The sequence below is a fragment of the Aptenodytes forsteri genome, unplaced genomic scaffold (assembly GCF_000699145.1).
Source record: "Aptenodytes forsteri isolate BGI_AS27 unplaced genomic scaffold, ASM69914v1 Scaffold95, whole genome shotgun sequence".
In the NCBI taxonomy this organism is placed as follows: domain Eukaryota; kingdom Metazoa; phylum Chordata; class Aves; order Sphenisciformes; family Spheniscidae; genus Aptenodytes; species Aptenodytes forsteri.
This window is the reverse complement of record NW_008794624.1, coordinates 6,107-24,994: the sequence shown is the minus strand read 5'-3', so window position 1 is coordinate 24,994 and position 18,888 is coordinate 6,107. Positions and strand designations below refer to the sequence as shown.

At 54.4% G+C, this 18,888-nt stretch overlaps 2 protein-coding genes across 2 annotated transcripts in view; one reads left to right on the top strand and one right to left on the bottom strand.

Annotated features, from left to right (window-relative positions):
- Window positions 1-9,034, bottom strand: part of TMCO1 (transmembrane and coiled-coil domains 1) — a 33,460-nt gene extending 24,426 nt beyond the window's left edge. The window contains exon 1 of the mRNA XM_009273282.1: window positions 9,025-9,034. Coding sequence (XP_009271557.1) covers window positions 9,025-9,034 — 10 coding nt within the window. The remainder of the gene's footprint in view (window positions 1-9,024) is intronic.
- UCK2 (uridine-cytidine kinase 2) lies at window positions 9,033-18,883 on the top strand. The gene is made up of 7 exons (XM_009273311.2): window positions 9,033-9,140; window positions 9,851-10,010; window positions 10,961-11,057; window positions 11,920-12,062; window positions 15,905-16,002; window positions 18,072-18,120; window positions 18,686-18,883. Exons 1-7 carry the CDS (start codon window positions 9,033-9,035, stop codon window positions 18,823-18,825), a joined length of 795 nt encoding a protein of 264 aa, XP_009271586.2. The 3' UTR covers window positions 18,826-18,883.
- The last annotated feature ends 5 nt before the right edge of the window (window positions 18,884-18,888 follow it).

The following is an 18,888-nucleotide window of genomic DNA, read 5'->3' as shown; positions in this document are numbered from 1 at the left end:
TTTTATGGTGTCGGTCGTGCATGGGGGTGCCCTTTTCTGGCCAACTTTGGGGTAGCAGGAGTGGAAATTCTGCAGTAAATGCTGACTCACAGCGGCAGAACGATCTCCTTGCTGCGCCCGGGAGGGGATGGTCCTTGGCAGCGGCAGGTAGGAGCGGGGCGGAGGGCTGCGGGGCCAGCCGCGCTGGGGAGAGCCGCTCCGGCCGGGGTTAATGCGGGTTTTCTCTGGAGGGCTGCTACACCCAAATTGCAGCTCAGGGCAGCTCCGGCAACGTTATGGCTTTTTTTTTTTCTTTTTTTTTTAGTTATTTCATACAGTCGGTTTTTCTTTATTTGTTTAACCTGAGGTAGGTTGCTTTCTATCCTAATATGAAAGGAAAATTACTTTTTTTTTGTTATTTAAGAGCAGTAAAACCAGATTCACAGCTAATCAGCCCTCCTAGGCAGGGCAGCACAGACATTCTACCTACATCTTTAAGAGACATTTCAGAGAGCATGAATAGATTTGGAAGTAGCAATGCCTTTGAAATATTTCTTGCTGAGGAAACTGAATGTGGGTTGTCACAGGAGGAAGACAGACCCTTATATCTCTGGGTTGATTTGTGTTTGGGGGGGGGAGGCTTTTTCTCTTGAAGGATGGCATAACCCAACTGCTGTACCTCAGCCCATAATAACAGTGTTTTAAGAATATGTTTCCAAGTACCCTATTGATTCCTGGACTGCTGTTGCTACTGCAAGGGGGAAAAATCCAGATATAACAGGGGAGGGATGGTGAGGGAGGATGCAATCTCCTCCATTAGGAACCAAAGCTGGATTGTTCCTGCAGTACAGCTCCTGGTGACTCAAATGCGCTGGGTTTGTCTGCTCTCTGATGCGTGGGTCTACCTCTCTGTAGCTGTCCCAATAACATTGTGTCTGGCACTGCTGAACTGTTATGTCTCTGAACACTGTGTCTCTGGCCCACAAGGTAAAAGCAGTGATTACAGTACAATACACCACAGTTGTTCTCAACTTCAAAGTGAAAATGCTTAGTAGCAGCAGGGTGCCTTAGGAAAAAAAATAGGGAAATGGTTCTTTCGAGCAAGGGAGATGTTCTAACTGGCTTTTCCTGTCTCTCAGCTTTGATTTTCCCCCCCTTTAGTGATTGCTGGCTGCTAAAAACCTCTGTGCATGCAGTGCTGCCCATTGAAGGGAATCCAGCAGATCAGTACAAAGTTTGTGGGAAAAGGCTGCAAGAAACATGCTGGCAAAAAAAAAAAAGCGCTTGCTCAAGGAGAAGCAACAGGGAAAAAGGACCTGGGGCTTGTGCACTCAGACTCTCAAATTCACATTTGATGCCGCTGCAAGGCAGGGGTGCAATGGGGCTGTCCCCTGTTTGGCTAGTGACAGTGCCCTGCACTGGGCGATGCTGAGTGCTGCAGCACGCTCTGGGAAAGCAGTGGTGGGGCTGGTGCGGTTTGCTCAGCTAAAGGCTTGCCTGCAGCTAAAATACAGCCCAGGGGCTGCCGTTCTGGTGTGCTGGCTCTGGGTGAAAATGAAGTGCTTGTAGAGGGAAAGTGAAGCAGGCACCTTTCCCACTGGGAAAGCGGCAAATCCATCTGACTCACCTTCACACCAATTGAGGGTTGTTGTCATAACACACCCCTTTGGCAGCACATCAGCACAAAGATAACGGAGGGCATTTGCCTTCCAAGGGCCCCCCCAGCTCCTCCCTCTGCTGCTTTTGTTGAGTCTAAGATGGGGGGGAAAAAGGCTCCGCAGTCCCCCCCATCTCTCTCAGTGTACCAGCACAGTCAGGTTGTGGAAGGAAGGGATCTTGTTTGTAGCTTGCCACAACTTGTTGTGTCGCGTGGTGCCCTGGGGAAGCTGGCATCTGAAGCAGCCAGCCTTCCCCAAAGAGCTGGGGGGAGTGTTTGGCTGGTATTTCTTAAAGGCAAATTGATGAGAACTCAAATCCAAAGGCTGACTGCTGTTCCCTAGTGAGCAAAAGAGGCTTGAGCAACTTTCGGTACTCAAATAGGAGGTAGAAACCTGAGCGTCCTCCTGTGTTTGGCTCTTAAAAGAAATCTGGACTGTGTTGGGAGCAAAATCGGGGAGCCGCAGAGGTCCTGGGCAGGCTGTGATGCTGCAGCCTCTACGAGAGCAGTGCTAACTGTATGGTGGCTGTTTTGTGCCGGCTCAGCTTGCTGGGAGGCAGCATTTCTCCCACTGTCCCCTGAAATCCAAGCACTGTGCAGCCCAGGCAAAGCTTGCTGCAGTCTCCTGATGTGGAGGAGATGACATGGCATTAAGACCCCCTCCGGTGCTAAAGCCAGAGAGGACTGCAACCGCCTCATTTCCTCAGAGGGATTCCCAAGGCTGGTTGTAGCATTTTCTTCCACCCTATATGCTTTCAAGTGCTCTGCTAAAGCTCTTGTTTCCTTCTTATGCCCATGGTCTTTGTGCTAACAGCTTCTTCCTTCCCTCCCGCAAGAGATTCCTGACTACCAAGGACTGCAGCATGCAAGGCAGGCAGCTAGGCTGTGGGCTGGAGGAAAGGTCAGCAAACTGACTACTGGGATGAGCTGGAAAGTGTTGGAATACCTCCTTAAGCTCTTCACATGTCCTCACTTCAGCTTAGCTCCTGGAACCCTGCAGCTCTGCCGGCAGTGCTGGAGTGGCTCGCTCCCAGCAGCATTGGAAGCATCTGGTGCTGGGGTGGTTGCAGGGGTGGGGAGAGCTCTTCGAGCTCAGGCTGAAGCATTAATTGCTTGTTCCCATGTGCTGCAAAGTGAGGTGCTGATTGCTACCTTCCAACAGGAGGTTGTAAGAAAAGACAGGTTTACAGAGGGCTGAATGCTTTCCTTGGCTGCCTGGCCCTCAAACTAGTGAGGGCTGAATACGGGTGTCACCATGGTCCGGTGGCTGCACTGTTTGGATCTTTAGTTAGCACATAAGGTTGGAAATGTCTGTTTGAACATGCAGCCTGAGAGTTTCCAGACTGCAGAGTGCTAAAATTGCAGCATGTGTTCAGCCAGGTGTATTCTTCACTGTTAATCCATTAGGCACTTCTGCTTTAAACACCAAAAACACTGTCTGAGGCTGAGCTGGCTGCCTAGAAGAGCGAGCTAGCCAGGAGGCTGAAGAAGGCTGGTATCACCCAGCCAGGGTGGAACAGCCAGCATGTTGGTTCCCAGGGAAGCAGTGGCCCCAGCTGCAGCGCATCTCTGCATGAGGCAGTTCCCTCTCCACATGGGGCTTCTTGCATGACAGAGCTCAGACCCCTACACTAGCAAGGGCTGAGGTCCGCCACAGCAACTGGGGGGTCACTGCCACCATGTCACCACCTGGATGCCAGGCAAAGAAGCCCAGGGGAGACCTGGCAGTGACCCAGGGGGGAGGCACAGGAGGGGGATTAGCAGGGATTGCAGCAGCTGTGTGTTGGTTCAACACCATTGCCTGGTGATGTCCTGCAGCTGGCAGGAGCCCTGAATCATAAGGTCTGACTTGTTAAATGCTGGTGTCAGTGCGTGCTAGAGACTCGTCAAACTTTCTAGTAGAACTTATTCTGTGCCAGCCCCTGATCAGACTGATACACAGGATGTTTTGACGGGCCAGCCCGTTCCTGTTACTGACTGTATATGTGCGAGTTCGTTATGGAGCCTGCTTACTGTAGTCCCGTGGGCTCAGCCAGCTCCAGGCTAGGGAGTTTGCGGTAGGGGCTCAAGAAAAATATCCTGCATCTAAAACCGGTGGATTGGGAGGGATTGTGTTAGGAGGGTTGTTTTCCTCCCCATGTGTAATCTGTGTTCAGATCCTCTGTGTTTGTGTGTGCCTGTTTATGCTCCGGCCCAGGACTGCTGATCACATGCACAGTGTCCCACGGTGAGTGAACAGAAACCTGGCTATCCCAGTCTGGGACTGGTTGGCCTGTGGCTCGCAAAGGGAAAGGCAGGAATGGTGAACCTGCCTGGGAAAGCTCTGGGTGGAGGCCCAGGCTTTTGGTACGAGAATAGCAAATTTCCAGTCCCAGTGCTGCCATACGGATGTGCTCCATTAGGGCTGGAAAGGATTGCGTGGGTCATGAACTAGCTCTCTGCAGTCACAAGCAGACGTTTAATAGATGCTGTGGGACCCTTCCCAATTTGGTATCTGTTCTGTGTGTCACCCCAGTCCACCAAGCACTTCCTAATACTCTATAATTAACATAACCTTACAAGAAGAGACCAAAATCCACAACTAGTGTACTGCAGGAGATGAGCTAGAGAGTAGGACAGCATTGCTACAGCTCCTGATTTCAAGGACCCAATTGAGTAAAAGTTCCCTGTGGTGCCTGGAAAGGGAACCATGCTACCGGGGACATCAGAGAAATGCAACAAGTAATCCCAGTGGTCCCTGATGTGATCTTAGGGAAAACCCTGCCAGATCCCAAAACTAGAGACTATTTTATCCAAAAGCATGCGATGAGGACACCCCAGCCAGGCTCCTGTGGATGCAAAGCTATCGACAGACCTTGCCAAGCCTGTTCACATCCAGATCCTACAGGAAGGGGGTTGTGGCAGTAATGTCTGTAGATAGAACCTCTGGGCTCCTCTCCTTGGTGGGAGGTGGGACGTGACTGCTACAGTATGTCCTTGCTGCTGGCTGTAGCATTTGTTGTGGGCCAAGGGCATTGCTCTGCTGGGGAGGACTGTCCTCATGGTGAGCAGCGTCTTGGCTCAGGGTGAGCAGCCTGCAGCGGTGGCAGGAGTCTGTGCCTTTCTTCCTTCCACACTGGAGCCCAGCACGTGCCTTTCCTGGTAGGTCTTGCTTCTTGCACAGCCCTTCTCCCTTTACCTGCTCCCAAGGGGACTGGCAGCGTCAGTATTTCTTTAGGGCTGGAATCACTTTATCTGGCATAAGTCACTTTTGCTAGGTCTAGAGTCCTTGGGAGGATGGGAGGTCCTCGCTGCTGCTGTATTGGGAGCCTAGTGAGCAGCTCAGTGTAGACATCCCTCTGCAGTGCCAGGCTCCCTGGGGATGGTTGGACTGCTCTGAGCGAGTGGGTTTTGGCATATCCACATGCACGAGGCTTATGGATTCTTCCTAGCCCAGGACAGGCCTTACCAGCTGAGGCAGAGGTGCCTGTACTGCCCTGTCTGCCACAGCAAACCTGAGGCTGAAAGCATCAGCTGTGTCGTGCCCGGTACCTTCTCATGGTGGTTAACTGTAGCACTGTCCATCAGTTTTCTCTCTAATACCCATCTGAAGTCATAATTCACTGGCTGATCAGAGATACCCAAGAGGGATTGTGGGATAATCTGCATAATAATATTGGGGAATTAGTCAACTCCTGAAGAATATCTGAGCAGCTGGCTATAGGCCATGAGTGAATATAAATTAAATATGTAATGTAATTAATATCTTTCAAATAAATGTGAGGGGTAGGGCTCCAAACACCCATCTGTTGAGTTTCTTCCCCTGTGCACCACCTCTCTCCTTCTGGGAAAATAGGCTGGAGTTTTTCCCCAGCTCCCCTCTGCATCTTCCCCTCCCAGCAGAATAAAGCTGTACTTTGTCCTTAAACACTGGTTATTTGTGTGCTTGGCTCAGAGGAGGAAACCTGCAAGGGGAGCTGCAACTACTTCTGTGCGGGAATAACATCTCTGAGCTCCCTTCTTGCACTGTGGTGTGCAGATATCTCCCTCTCAGCTGTCTGTGTGTGGTGTGGGTTGGTTTGCACAGCTTTCCCAGGGAGCAGCTCTAGCACAAAGCCTGGGGGAGTGCAGCTCAGTAGGTCGCAGCCAGTTTGCTCGAACCTGGAGCTGAGTTCCTCTCACTGCAGCACGTGGAAAGTCATGAACGATGGCAGAGAGGCCGGGGCTCCCTGCCTGCATGCTTGGAAAGTCCTGCATCGGTTTCATGTGGCTAACGTGGGAAAGATCCGCTTGGCAACCATGGAGGTTCGGAGGCTGCTGTGTCCTGTCTATATTTAAACAAGTTCTGGAGGAGGGGAAGGCGCTTGCTTGAGAAAGCATCCTGTTGCCGGGAGTGCACTGCGGCTGAATCACCATCAGCGTTTGCTTTGGGTCATGGCGAGGTGTGCACGGACAATGTAGATCTGGGAAATGGGCTGAGCGGAGGCAAGGAGCCCTGTCATGTCTCTCATCTTCCTGCAGATGGGATGTGTTATGCAGGGCAGAGCTAGGGATGGGACTCAAATCTCAGAATTTCTGTGTTGGCATTCATCTGTAGCATCATGTCATCTTCCTCAAGTCATCCTCCATTTGCCTCTGCAGTCCTGGCCTTCTCAGGGAAGAAACAATTGTCGTCTTCACCCTTGGGAGAAGCGGTTGCTGGTAGGAGCCAGGCAGTTAGGAGTTGGCAAAGGAAGGAATCGGAGCCTAGGTTGTCCCTTCAAGTGCATGTGTCAGCACCATGCATCCCCTGGGTTACCGTGCATCCAGGCCGGTTGCAGCCCGGCACGGTACTTCGCAGTCATGCTTTGGTCTTGGTCTTTCTGGGCACCTGCAGACTTCCCCAGAGCCTAACCACTATCAATTCCAGTTATTAGTGCATTTTTCACACCTCTGATTAACATCAGTCACATGTACGTATGCAGTGCTGGTTTGGGAGAAGGGGGTTTAAGCAGGGGACATGCATCATTCATTTGGAGGGATGCTTCCTGAGGCTGGGAGTTTCTGTTCCCACTGCGTAGGGGAGTTTAACCTCTGTGTTTCTGATTTTTCATCCTCCTTAACATAGGGTGTTTATTGACCAAGGGGAAAATCTGCTTGTCCAGCTGTAGAAGGTATTCAGACTGGCATCAGGGAATGCCCCTCATGAACCATTCTTGTTTCCATCACAAGGGATTGTGGGGAAAGGAAAAACCTTCTTCACTTAGACCTGAGTTGGTCGTTATTTCTTACCAGCCTCAAAGAGAAAGCTGCAGGAGTCCTTGCTGAGGTTTGCTGCCCCACTAAGGCAAGCTGAATGCAACCCTTGGGTTGGAGGAACATGCAGTGTCCCCTGCTGTCCCTCTGTCCCACTGCAGTTATGCAGGTATTGCGTGCGAGCAGTGCCCTGGCCCACAGCTGCCTTCTGCGGGACCAAGGTGACACGTGTGCCTCTTTGCAGAGCCCAGAGGTGACAGCCCTGCCCACCTGGGCAACACAGTACACTGGATCTGAGCTCTGTGCTGAGAGCAGGATGTCCTTGTGATCATCTTTCTCCACCACTTCTGATAGCTCTCCAAAGCCCACCAGAGAAAAGGGAAGGGTCCATAGCATCTGCCTGGATGCTTCTGCAAGAGGCACTTGCCACCCTAGAGCACTGGATGGTAAATGCATCCGGGATACGCTCTGATCCTCATTCTGGGACTCTGTGGGAGGACGTACGTGTGAGCCAGGACTTACGTTCCTGTCTCCAGCTGCTGAGGGCTACTTTCTCCTTGTTTTTTTTCTCACCATCGGATGTCTCGAGTTGTGGGGCATGAAACAGGAGGGTGATTTTCAGAGCTGATGGGGACTCTTTTCCCCACTTTCCAGGATCAGTAGATCAGGGATTAGTGTGCATGAGGCAGAGGAAAGACTGGCTGGAACTGTCTGATGCCCTGAAATGGTTTTATTGTCCATCTGTGTGCTGAGGTCCAAGGAGAGAGTGTGAGTGCAACTGCTGTGTTGCTTTCACTTATCCAAAGTAAAGGAGCCCTGCTCCTTCCCCCGGGCCGGGGAGAGCAGTTTCTGGTGCAGATCTGTATGGAGCCTACTGATCTACAGGCTGGGGATCTGCCTGGGTGGCTGAGCTGGAAGGTGATTTATTCCTAATTGCAAAGGGCCTGGGAAGTTTGGTGTCCTCGGCAGCTGTGGCCAAGACTGAACCTTGCTGCGCCGTCTCCTCGCTGCACGGGCAGCACAGAAAGGCAGCAGCAGCTGGGGGAGACAGCAAGGGACGAAAAGTGGAGGAGAGGCACTGTGCACGCCCTGTTTTTGCAAAACCTATGGGATACAGCTGGATAAGCAATAGGGCTGACACAGGCTGGAGAAGGATGTGGGGAGTGGGAAAACAGAGGAAAAGGAGAATGGACTTCAGCTTTGTGTCTGCGTGTGCCAAAGGCCAAGTGACTGGCACTGACTTGCAGGGCTTCTTTCTGTGTGGTAGCAGCTTGCTGCAAGGGCAGGGCTGCTGACGTGGCTCGGGAAGCACAATTTGTCAGCTGTGAGAGGCAGGAGAAGGTGGGATGCTCAGGGAGACCCCATCCCTGACCCAAAACCCAAGCTTGTGCCCAGGGCTGCAAGGACTGCTGTCAGGCAGCCCAAGCCGGTTCGCTCTGCAGCAGTGCTGTGTGCAGAGGCTCTCCAGCTGGGCTGGGGCTGACTCACAGCACAGTGGTCACAGCCAAGTCAGGTCAGCCTGGCCTGGAGGGGAAGAGATGGTCTCTGGGGACAGGAGTGCCGTCAAATCTTCCAGCTTCTCAGGCAAACAGCCTTGCCCTCTGCCTGCTGGGGTGACCTCCTCTGCCAGGCATGCCTTCCCCTCCCTGTTCCCTCTCACCACCACTGTCTTCAGCTCTGCATCTGAGGGTTGCCAGCCAGGTATGGAGCAGATGGTTGAGCCGGTGGGGAGGTGGGAGCATGGAAAGAGCCATGGGCAGGCTGTGAGAAGGCAGCTTTGCAAAGCAGAGCGCTCAGCAGAGAGTATTTGTGGTAACCGAGGCCAGGAGTGGCTCAGATGGGCATCTGCAGCAAGCATGATTCGCAGGAGGTGAAGCAGCTCAGTTTGGCACCAGGAGCACTCCCTTCTCCTTAAACAGTGGATGCCACAGGGCAGGAGTGGGGCTGGCGTGCAGGGCTCCTGCAGGCAGCAGAGCACTCCTCCACCGGCCTGACCTTGGCTCTCGCTGGCCGGGGCAGACGTGCTGGCTGCCAGTTCGTGATGCAGTTACACCACTGTGTTGCACAGTGGCCAAGGACTTGTATGACTAAGGAGAAGGGACTGAAGCAGGCTTTGGGATTTGTCCCCCAAGCTGTGCTCTGATTTGTGTTGTGATGGCAGGGTCCGGCGTGACCCTCGGCCATGCAGCTGGTGCCTGCTGCAGTGCCAGCAGAGAGCCGATGCTGGCCACTGGCACTCAGCCTGCTCTACGTGGTGTGCGGGGTGCTGGCTTTTGTGCCAGCAGTGCTTGTGGGGATCTTGCACTGGCAGCCAGAGCCACGTGGCTCTTCAGCCGCTGGTTCCACAGTGCCCTTAGCCTTACTGTGCCAAGAGGCACCAGGATATGCTTGTGGCTGCTCCTCTCAGCCCTGGCAGCTGTGGCAGAGATCCCTGATAAAGTCCCAGAGCTCTCCTTCTGGTGTCTTTTCATCCTGGACTTTATTTAGAGTATGAAAACAACCTGGCTCTCCCTTCCTGCCCGTGCAGTGGTGGAGTTTCTGGGCTCGACCAGGGCTGGGGGAACCAAGGCACTGAGGCTGCCTCCCAGGGAGGAGGCTCAACCCTGGTGCCACACACAGCTCTGCTCCCTGGGGAGCTGCTGGGCAGGCTGGAGCTGGCCATGGGGGCCCTGGGGGTGCGGCTGAACCCAGGCAGCAGCCAACTGCTACAGCTTGTGCCCAGAATAGGAGCTGTGGGCAGGCCATAGGGATGGAGGAGAGGGAGGCAGGGAGCAAGCTTGGTGCTGCTTTCACACTGAAGGGCCCCACGGTGATGCCCCTGGAGCACTTTCCCCTCAGTGGCTTTGGGCTGTGCCTTTGAGGGGACCATGAAGTCTTGGCTGGAGGTCCACCAAGCAGTGCCCCATGCACCCAGGAATGGCTGTTACCTGAGGGCATCCTCCCTGCGTGGCTCAGACACCACTTGCCGCTGACTTGCCTCCTTTGCTGTTCCTTTCTCAGTCCTCAGTATGCTCCAAGATTGTCCAGCTGCTGGGCCAGAATGAGGTGGACTACCGCCAGAAGCAGGTGGTGATTGTGAGCCAAGACAGCTTCTACCGGGTCCTCACCTCAGAGCAGAAATCCAAAGCGCTCAAAGGCCAGTTCAATTTTGACCACCCAGGTGAATGGAGAACAGCACCGGGGTTCTGCTGTGCAGTGAGAGGCGAGGGCTGGAGCGGGACCCTCTGCTCCACCAGCAAAGAGCCTTGCATGGACAGTGGGACTCTGTCTCTGCATGGGGCAGGAGTGGGTGGCTTAGTTAAGCTCTTCTGGAGCTGGGTGCATCCCTGGCAGGGTGGCTGGGGCCCACCTGTTTTCCCTGCAGTACAACCTCTGTCTCTCTTGGGAAAGAAACTGCCTCTGGGGTGGAGTGTTTGGGATGAGAAAGGGCAGGTTGTGAACCCTCAAACTCCTTAAGATGCTCCTCTTCTCCCTGCAAAAACATCCCCCAGTTTGAAAACCTTTCTGGTGCGGCTGGGTCGGGACCAGGGAGATCTGGCCTGGCACAGCCCCCTGGAGCCAGGAGCTCTGTGTCCCTCCTTCAAGGAGGGAACCGTCTTGCGCAGCTGCTCTGCAAACCGCTCCACTGAACGGGCTGTGCCCTGTTGCTACAGCAGGGGCTCTTTGAACCATCTCCGGGCTTGGTGTGGAAATTTCAGAGCCACCGTCCTTTCGTCCCTACGAGGACAATGGCTGGAGGCAGCAAGCACTGAGCAAACAGAGCCCTGTCTGTCCGGCAGCTTGAGGCTGAAACACTGCTCCAGTCTCTCTGAGGGCTGGAGCCCCAGAGGAGATGCCTTCCCAAGCTCAGGCTGTCAGCACTACCATACAAGGACGGTATTGATCTCTGTGGGCCAGATCCCAGGCTGGTGCAAAGCAGTGAAGCCCCAGGGGCTCTGGGAGAGCTGGGCCTTGCTACGCCCATGGGGACGTGCAGGGCTTTCCTCCCAAGTCTGTGTGTCTGTCTGTCCCCAGTGCGGAGTGCCAGTGGCTCTGGCTAGGCTAAGCTCAGCATCTGGTGGGTGGGAGGGGTTGCAAAGCTGCCTCGGGTAACGTTTCCTCTCTCCTCAGATGCCTTTGACAACGAGCTGATCGTGAAAACGCTCAAAGAGATCACGGAAGGGAAGACGGTCCAGATTCCTGTCTATGACTTTGTCTCCCACTCCAGGTCTAACAGCTGCCCCTGCCTTGCTGTGCCTCTGCTAACGCCCTGCGGTGCAGCATGCAGCCTTGCCAGCCCAAACCGCCTGCCTCTCCGCTTGTGCCAACTCTTAGGCACCTAACGTGCCAGCCAAAAGTTTCAATGCTAACTACTCCAAACCCCTTGGTTAGAGGATCCAGGGCAGATACAGGCGCAGTCTGAGGGTCTGGAAAGCTGCGCAGCCATGCAGTTGCATCCAGCAACATCTAGGCATCAGTGGAAGGGGGTTATGGCTCCCCTTTTCTTCCCCAGCCACAATTCCTCTCCCCATAAACTCTGTGTTTGCAGTTTTAACAAGTATTCCAGGCTCAAACAGCCCGGCACTGCCAGGAAAGGAGGAGGATGACAGTTCTTGCTCCTGTAACTCTTCCCTTGCACATGTTCAGCTTGTTTTTGCATGCCTGTGTTGGTCGTGGATGGTGTGACCTTGCTCCATTTCCCACAAAAGCGCTGTGGTGTCAGTGGAGTGCTGCCTGGTTCCCAGGGGAGCAGAACTGGCCCTGGCAGGTTCCCATGGGTCAAGCCCCATGCATAGGCTTTCTAGGCTTTACGGCTTGGCACATAGCACTTGCAAGCAGCAGCTGGCCGAGGTGGGGGGAGAAGGGCTAGTCTGCTTCCTGCTCTGCCGTTTGTCCTTCTAGGAAGCGTACGTATGCCTTGGATTCCCTTCACCGCGGTGGGGTAGGTCTGCCCTCTCCTCAGTCATGCCCCTGGTGCAGCAGTGATGTCCCAGGGTTGGAGCAGTGCCTAGGAGCACCGCTGTTTCCCCCCACCTCTCTTAGCTTGTTTTCCCCCACCAGCATATTTTGACTCTCCTTCCCTCTGCTAGGAAAGAGGAGACGGTGACTGTCTACCCTGCCGACGTGGTGCTCTTCGAAGGCATTCTGGCCTTCTACAGCCAGGAGGTGCGGGATCTCTTCCGCATGAAGCTCTTCGTGGACACGGATGCGGACACTCGGCTGTCCCGCAGAGGTGAGGCCCGAACATGCCTTGTGCAGCAGGGACAGAAATGTCACTTAACTGATTTGGGCAGCTGGTCTCAGAGGCAGGTGACAGTGACCAGAGCAGAACTGGAACTGGCACAAAGCTGCGCTGCTGCTAGCAAAGAGCCAGGGAGCTTTTCCTCCCCAGTGCAGCATGTCACATAGGGCAGCTTATGGCAGCGGGGAGCACCTTGCTCCGTGTCTCTTAGGATTCAGTGAGGTTTTTGCTGCTTTGTCTGGGATTCCTCCTTTGCATTCAGCAGTGTGACTACTGAGTGTGCTGTGTCCTCACATGGCCCTGTGGCACCAGCCCTGTGCCATCAGCTGAATGACAGCTATTGCCGATCAGCAGGGAAGGGTGCAATGGGCACGGCAAAGCGGCTCAACAGCTCAATCAGAAGGCAGTGCTTGATGGATCTGCTCAGGACCTGGGGTATGGGTGTGCTCCGAGGATGGCATTTAGGTGTGAGGGTGTCCATCGTGGATGATACAGGTAGGGAGTTTGGTTTTACATCTTGGTTTGTACAAGCACAGCCAGTGCAACGTGGAGCCTCTTTGTGGTACTTGGCACTGGGGTGATGGGTTTTGGGGGCAAAGAGCCCTAGAAACCAGAATATCCCTCTCTAGGACTCCCCATGTTCAGCTGGCTTGGCTATAGGTTGCCAGCTGACATAGGAGGGACTCCAGCTCTGCAGGGTGTGCGTGGTTTGAGATGCAGTTCATTTCAAAGCAGCCTTTAGGAGTGGGGTCCCTCATGTAGCACCTGAGTCTCCTGGATGACTAAGAAAGAATCTGGGGACTCCTGGGGCAGAATTCAGTTCTGTCTGAACTGTTCCTACCCCTGCCTGGCTCTGACAGCCTCCACAGGGTGTCTGGGGATGCAGAAGGTGACTTAGAGGAGAGGTCCCATTCAGACCTCTGTGCTGTGATGAGAGGAGTGTGTCTCAGTGCGTCAGCCTGGGACTGCTTGTGTGCATGGGACTGTTCCACTCTGTGACAGAACTGGTCTTGCCTGCCCTCCTGCTGTCAGACAGATACACAGCCTCCTCCGCTGTTAGGATGTCATCAGTGCTCTTTTTTACGCATCCTTCTTGACCCTGCCCACTGTTCTTGCATGACTCATCCAGGGAGGTGACAGCACAGTCATTGCAGGGAGACGTATTAGCAGGTCATAGATATGCATTTGCAAGATCCTGCAATCTGAACCTTATCGCTTAAGCAAACTGTGCTGTGCAGGAACTTGGGTTCACACTCAGCCATGGGGTAGCACATGTTTTTGGCAGTGCCCTGTATCAGCTGTCTGAAGGCAAGGCATTGCCTTGTGCATTTGCAGCGCCACATGACTCTGTGTGCATCCCAATCGTACTCTGGAGTGTGTGGTTCAGTCACTTCGGACTTGGTACATAACTCAGGGCTTGAAAACTGGTTGAGATCCCATTGACTGGGAACTGAGACCATACAGCTGCCGACCACAATACAGAGCTAAACCCTGTTGTGCTGCAGCTGTTGGATGGGGTCCTGAGCCTCATGGGCCCAGGCCATTCTTGGGGTATTTCTCCCACCCACCATCAATCACTAAAGCTTTGCAAATGGGCAGCTAGGCTGGTTGAGGTGCTGGTGTCTCCTAGTTAGGGCAACTCATCGGCCTCCTGGTAGGGAACTGACTATTTGTCAGTCTCCTGGCCTGCTGTCAGCAGTTGGTAGGACCACTGCAGCAGCAAATCTGTTTACTGTATGTCTCCCTGGCCTTTCTGGGAAAGGAGAGCCTGCGTGTGAGGTGCTGAAGGTATAATTGTGTCCCTGAAACATAGCTGGAGGTAGCTTGTAGCAAAAGTTGGGGTGTTGCTTTGCGACATGGCTCTGAGTCATCTTGCTCTCCCAGAAGTCCTGAAGAGTTGCAGCAATGGACTTTTCAGCTGGGCAGCAGCAGGAGATGAGGTTCCTGGAAATGTAGCTGACAGCTCAGTTAATCAATAGCGCTGGGGTTCAGTATGTGCAACTCACACTGTCCTCATCTCAGCACCTCTCCCAAGAAAAATGCTGCTAACAGAGCACAAGGGGCAAGGTCTGTCAGGTGCCTCAAACAGCCTGATCTGTGCAAAGCTGATTCTGGCTATGGTCCCTTGCTGCCCTGTTCTTGGCCAGCTTCTGTAAAACAAAGACTAAGTCGGGTGTCACATGCATGTTTTGGGCCCGATTTGAGTCATGTCTGCCTTCTGGCTCTGGACGGGTGCCGATCCATCCTTGGGCATTTGCCTGCCCTGCAAGTAGAGGGTGATACCTCCAGATAGGGTGCATGGTCTTAGCCTGCGTTGCTGGGACCTGTTGCTTTGGGGCCAGGGACAAGACAGTGGGTGCTTGACTCGTGTTTGTCCATGGGGTGATGGCCCTGCTGTGGTCTGTCCTGGGAGCAGGCAGGACAGTTTTGCCCTGTCAGGACCAGCCCCTGCAGCCTGGGCACTCACCCTATGCAGTCTGCAGGCCTCCCGCATGCCATCCCAGGCCGGGTGTGCTGCAAACACACCCTCACTATGCTCCTTCTCCACCCCAGAGCAGCCAACAAACAGGGTGTGGGACCTGGGAAACAAAAGTCTCTCTGTTTTATTTTCCTTGCCTGTTTTTCTGTATTGTTTGAGCTGGGGCTTGCTCCCGCTCTCTGGAGAAGGCAAGGAGCTGGCTAGAGCAGCCTGGGCTGGGCTGAGCCTTTCCTGGAGCAGGCAGGGAGCTGGCACAAATCCTGCTGCCAGCCCTTTCTTCCCCCCATCACCTCCCCTGCGCGGGGCTGTGAAAGGGCATGCTGCAAAGCTGCTGGCCGAGGGCAAACAGAGCCATGGGGACAGTGCCAAACCAGCACTGGGAGAACAGCACTGTCCTGACCCTGCAAGCACATGGGCACTGGCTGCCGAGCAGGTCACGCAGACTGGCAGTGCTGTGGCTCAGCTCTGCTTGGCACGTGGAGAAGGCTCGCTCTGAACGCAGTGCCAGGTGCTAGCGTGCTGGGGAGAAGCCAGCCAGCCCCTTGGGGAGAGCCAAGAGCTGTCTGCTTGGCCACAGCGCTGTTTTGGCTCTTACCCGTGGATTGAATTCCTGCTGAACTGGGGCACTTTTCCACGCTGAAGTGGCTTCAGACCGGAGATGGCAGTGGCCCAAATACCTCGGGCAAACAGGATGTAAGGCCCAAATGGCAGAACAAGCAGGAGACCAGCTTGCTCTCCTGCCTCCTGGCTTCCTCCTGAGCTGATCTCCTCCAAGCACCCCCTCAGCCTCTCGTTGTGGGAGCCTGCTTCACCTTCCCATCCCACTCAGCCAAGGACAGCACAAGGACCCTGGCAGAGCTGGGCAGGTGGGTGAGTTTTACTCTCCTCACCTCTGCAGACCTGAGTTAAACTGCGCCTTAACGTGTGTATGGGTGAACCCCACTGCTTTTTCTATTCCTTGGGCACCTTTGCACTGGGACAAGTGGGAGAATGCCCCATCCTTAGGCCAAGGGCAGGACAGAGTGACAGGAGGGATGGAAGGGCTGAGGCTGGGAACAGTCAGGACTGGGGTGGCACTGGTTACAGCTGGAATGTGCTTGCAGAGCTGAGAAGGGAGGGAGGCCAAGAAAAGCCCTTGGTCAGGTCAGCCAGCCCTTGGCTCCTGGGAAGGCTTGGAAGCAGGTTAAAAGCGTGTAGCTGGGCTGGGGTGTGCTTGGACATGTGGGCAGTAGCTTCCAGAAACAGAGACCTCAGGCAAAATACCCGGGTGGCTGGCCAAAGGCTGTACTGAAGGGAAGGGGGATGGAGCAATTCATGTCTCAGCTCCTGACTGTGCCTTACATCTTCCCCGCAGTGCTACGAGACATCAGTGAGCGAGGCAGGGACCTCGAGCAGATCTTATCTCAGTACATCACCTTCGTCAAGCCTGCCTTTGAGGAGTTCTGTTTGCCAGTAAGTAAGGGGAGTGACACCCATGGGAGTCTGCCAAAAATGGCTCATACCCTGCCCAGCTCCTCAGACAGGAGCATTTTGTGCCCCAGAGCTCAGGTCAGCCTGCCTCACCTTGCTCCCTCCCTGCAGGCACTGGCAAAAATGGGGATGCCAGTGCTGGCCGGGGCAGGGCGAGATGGGGACTATTTATACAGCCACTGCCTTTCTGGTGAGATCACCCTCCCCTGTGGGAAGGCTGACACGGCAGGAGAAATCCCTCCCTGCACAGGGTCTGACAAACCAACACCAGGCAGCTCAGCAGATGCCAGCCCCAGGAGCGATGATCCTTGGCCGGGGGAAGGGGAGATCCCTGCCCCCAGGCAGCATCTGCTGTGTCTGCCTCCTGTTCTGTGCTGTCCTGCCTGCCCTTTTCACCCTGCAGTGCTGCTGGCTTCTTGCTGGCTGGATGCTTGGTAGAGCAGGGGAGCTTCATCCTTCGCTCTGTGCTGCGGGATGTGGCCTTGCAGGTTGCGTTTCCTGGCTGGTGAGAGGCCAAGGTGTAGAGCAGGCAGACCTCGCTCAGGGCCAGGGTTGCAAGGTCTGCCTGGAGCAAGGAAGCTACTTTGGGAGCTGATAACCGAGGCAAGGCTCCCTAGCAGACAGGGACTTTGCATGCGGGAGACCACTGCAGTCCTGCGGAACTTGCAGGTGAAATAGCACATTTGCAGGACTAGCCATCGCACACTTCTCCTGGCTGTCATGGAGAGGAGCCTGTGCCTCGGTTCTCAAGGCTTTTCAAGCAGATATGGTAGTTATATGAGGAATTTCTTCTTATTCTGGAGGAACTGAGCCAGCAGAGTCCTGCAGCCTGGGAGCTGCTGGCCAGCGCCACAGGCAGGAATTGAACCTGTGCCTCCAGCCTCAGGAACATCTCTGTGCCTGTCTATGTGGCCAGCTCTGCCCCTTCCCATAAGAGGGGCTGATTCTCTCTGTGCTACAAGATCTTCTCCTGGCTCCTGGACAGCACCCTTTTCCCTGTCTCCCTCAGTTGTGGCTCTGTGGCCCAAGGTCCAATTACAGTGTAATCCCAAAAGGCTTTTCCTGAGGCAGGTCCAGCTTGGTGGCTCCCCTCCTTGCAAGACCCCAGCAAGGTAAATCTGCAGCTTTGCAAAGCAGCAGATGCTGCATTAGTCTCTTCTGTTGAAGAGTCTGTAGGAGGACAAAATGTGAAACAAGGACGGTAGAAAAAAGCTGCTTTGTCCCTACCCACCAGCTTTGCAGTGGTATGCTCCCTCGTCCAACCTGGTGGTGGGCTCAGCTGCAGAGCAATTGCGTGTGGATGTTGAGCAGGCTCAGCACCCACTGTTGCTGTTACTCAACTCCAAAACCAGTTCTGGTCCAGGTGGTCCAGCACTGAAATGATCCAGCATGTCCTGGTGATTTTTGATATGGTTGGAAGCACCTGGAGGTGTCAGATGACACCCTTCACCCAGCAGGCTGGCTTGTTTACTGATGGTAGAGCTTGGCCGTCAGGAAGCTGATCAGCTGTAAAAGCTGACACAAATAGGGGAGGAAACTGAGACTGGCACCTGCAGGTGAAAATAGGTCAGGACTGGTGTCCTGAATCAGACCTTTTTTGCAAGCAATGCTGGTAGAAAATTCTCCCCACATCCCAAGCAGATCACGTGGCTGTCCCCCTCATGTCCACACAGCCTGGGCATGCCAACTCTTGCTCTTGTACCAAGTCTGGCTGGATTCAGGGGGGAGGTTGTTCCCAAAAGCATCAGCTGCTGGAGTCTTGCGATCATGAGGCTTTTTAATTTCAGGTTTTGTTAGGGTGGCTCTTACTGCCTCTTACTGGAATCTGTATGAGCTCATGAAAATGGAGTCAAGGTGCAAAGCATGGCCCTCAAAACACAGAGCTGAAGACAAATAAGAGCATCCAAAATGTATTCTCAGCAACGACATACCTCCCAGCGGGTTTGGGTTTGGCAAGGGGAGGGCAAGGACCTGCCCCAGGAAGCAGGGACAATGCCCTAGCTTGGTGGCTCTCCACTTTCCCTGTAACACAGTGCTCTCTCTCCTCCCAGACCAAGAAGTATGCTGACGTGATCATTCCCAGAGGAGCAGATAATGAAGGTGAGTGGACCCAGACCCTGCTGTTACGTTCTGGCAGCTGACTTTGGGCTGTTGCTGTTGTGGCGGAGTTAGGTAAGAGGCAGCAGGACCTGCCACGGAGGTGACTCAGGCCACTGCCACCCAAGAGAGTGCTGTTACCACACGTGCTGAGATGAGCTTCTTCCCTTTGCTCCTGCCTGGAGCATTAATGACTAGGCGTTTGTGCTCCTCTGATCAAGCCTGGGAGCCCATCTATGTGCAGTGCCTCCAGGCAAACTCCTGGTTCATCCCACACAAAGGGAAATGTGCTTCTCCAAGGCCAGACGTGCAACTGGGACAGCCATGTCTTCACCTGGCTGGAATCAGCCTGACCATACTGGCTTGAGTGCTGGGCTCAGCCAGGGCAGAGGGATGAAGTCCCAGCAGGGCAGCTCCTCCCTGCAGGGTTGCAGCTCCCCACCACTTGATAAGAGGGGATAGGAGCAGGGGAGACAGCTAGGTCATCATGTCTGGCTTGGCTCTAGTTCATTTGCAGTGATCCTAATGCAATCTCTCCCCTGTGTCTTTCCCTTCCTTTTGCTCACAGTGGCCATAAACCTGATAGTGCAGCACATCCAGGACATTCTTAATGGAGGACTCAGCAAACGCCAGAGCAACGGCTACCTGAATGGCTACACTCCTCCCCGCCAGCGGCAGCCCTCAGAGTCCAGCAGCCGGCCTCACTGACCCCGGGCGAGGCATGAGGGGCTGGGGGTGGAGGGCGCCCGAGCCCTCCCACTGCCCCTCTTT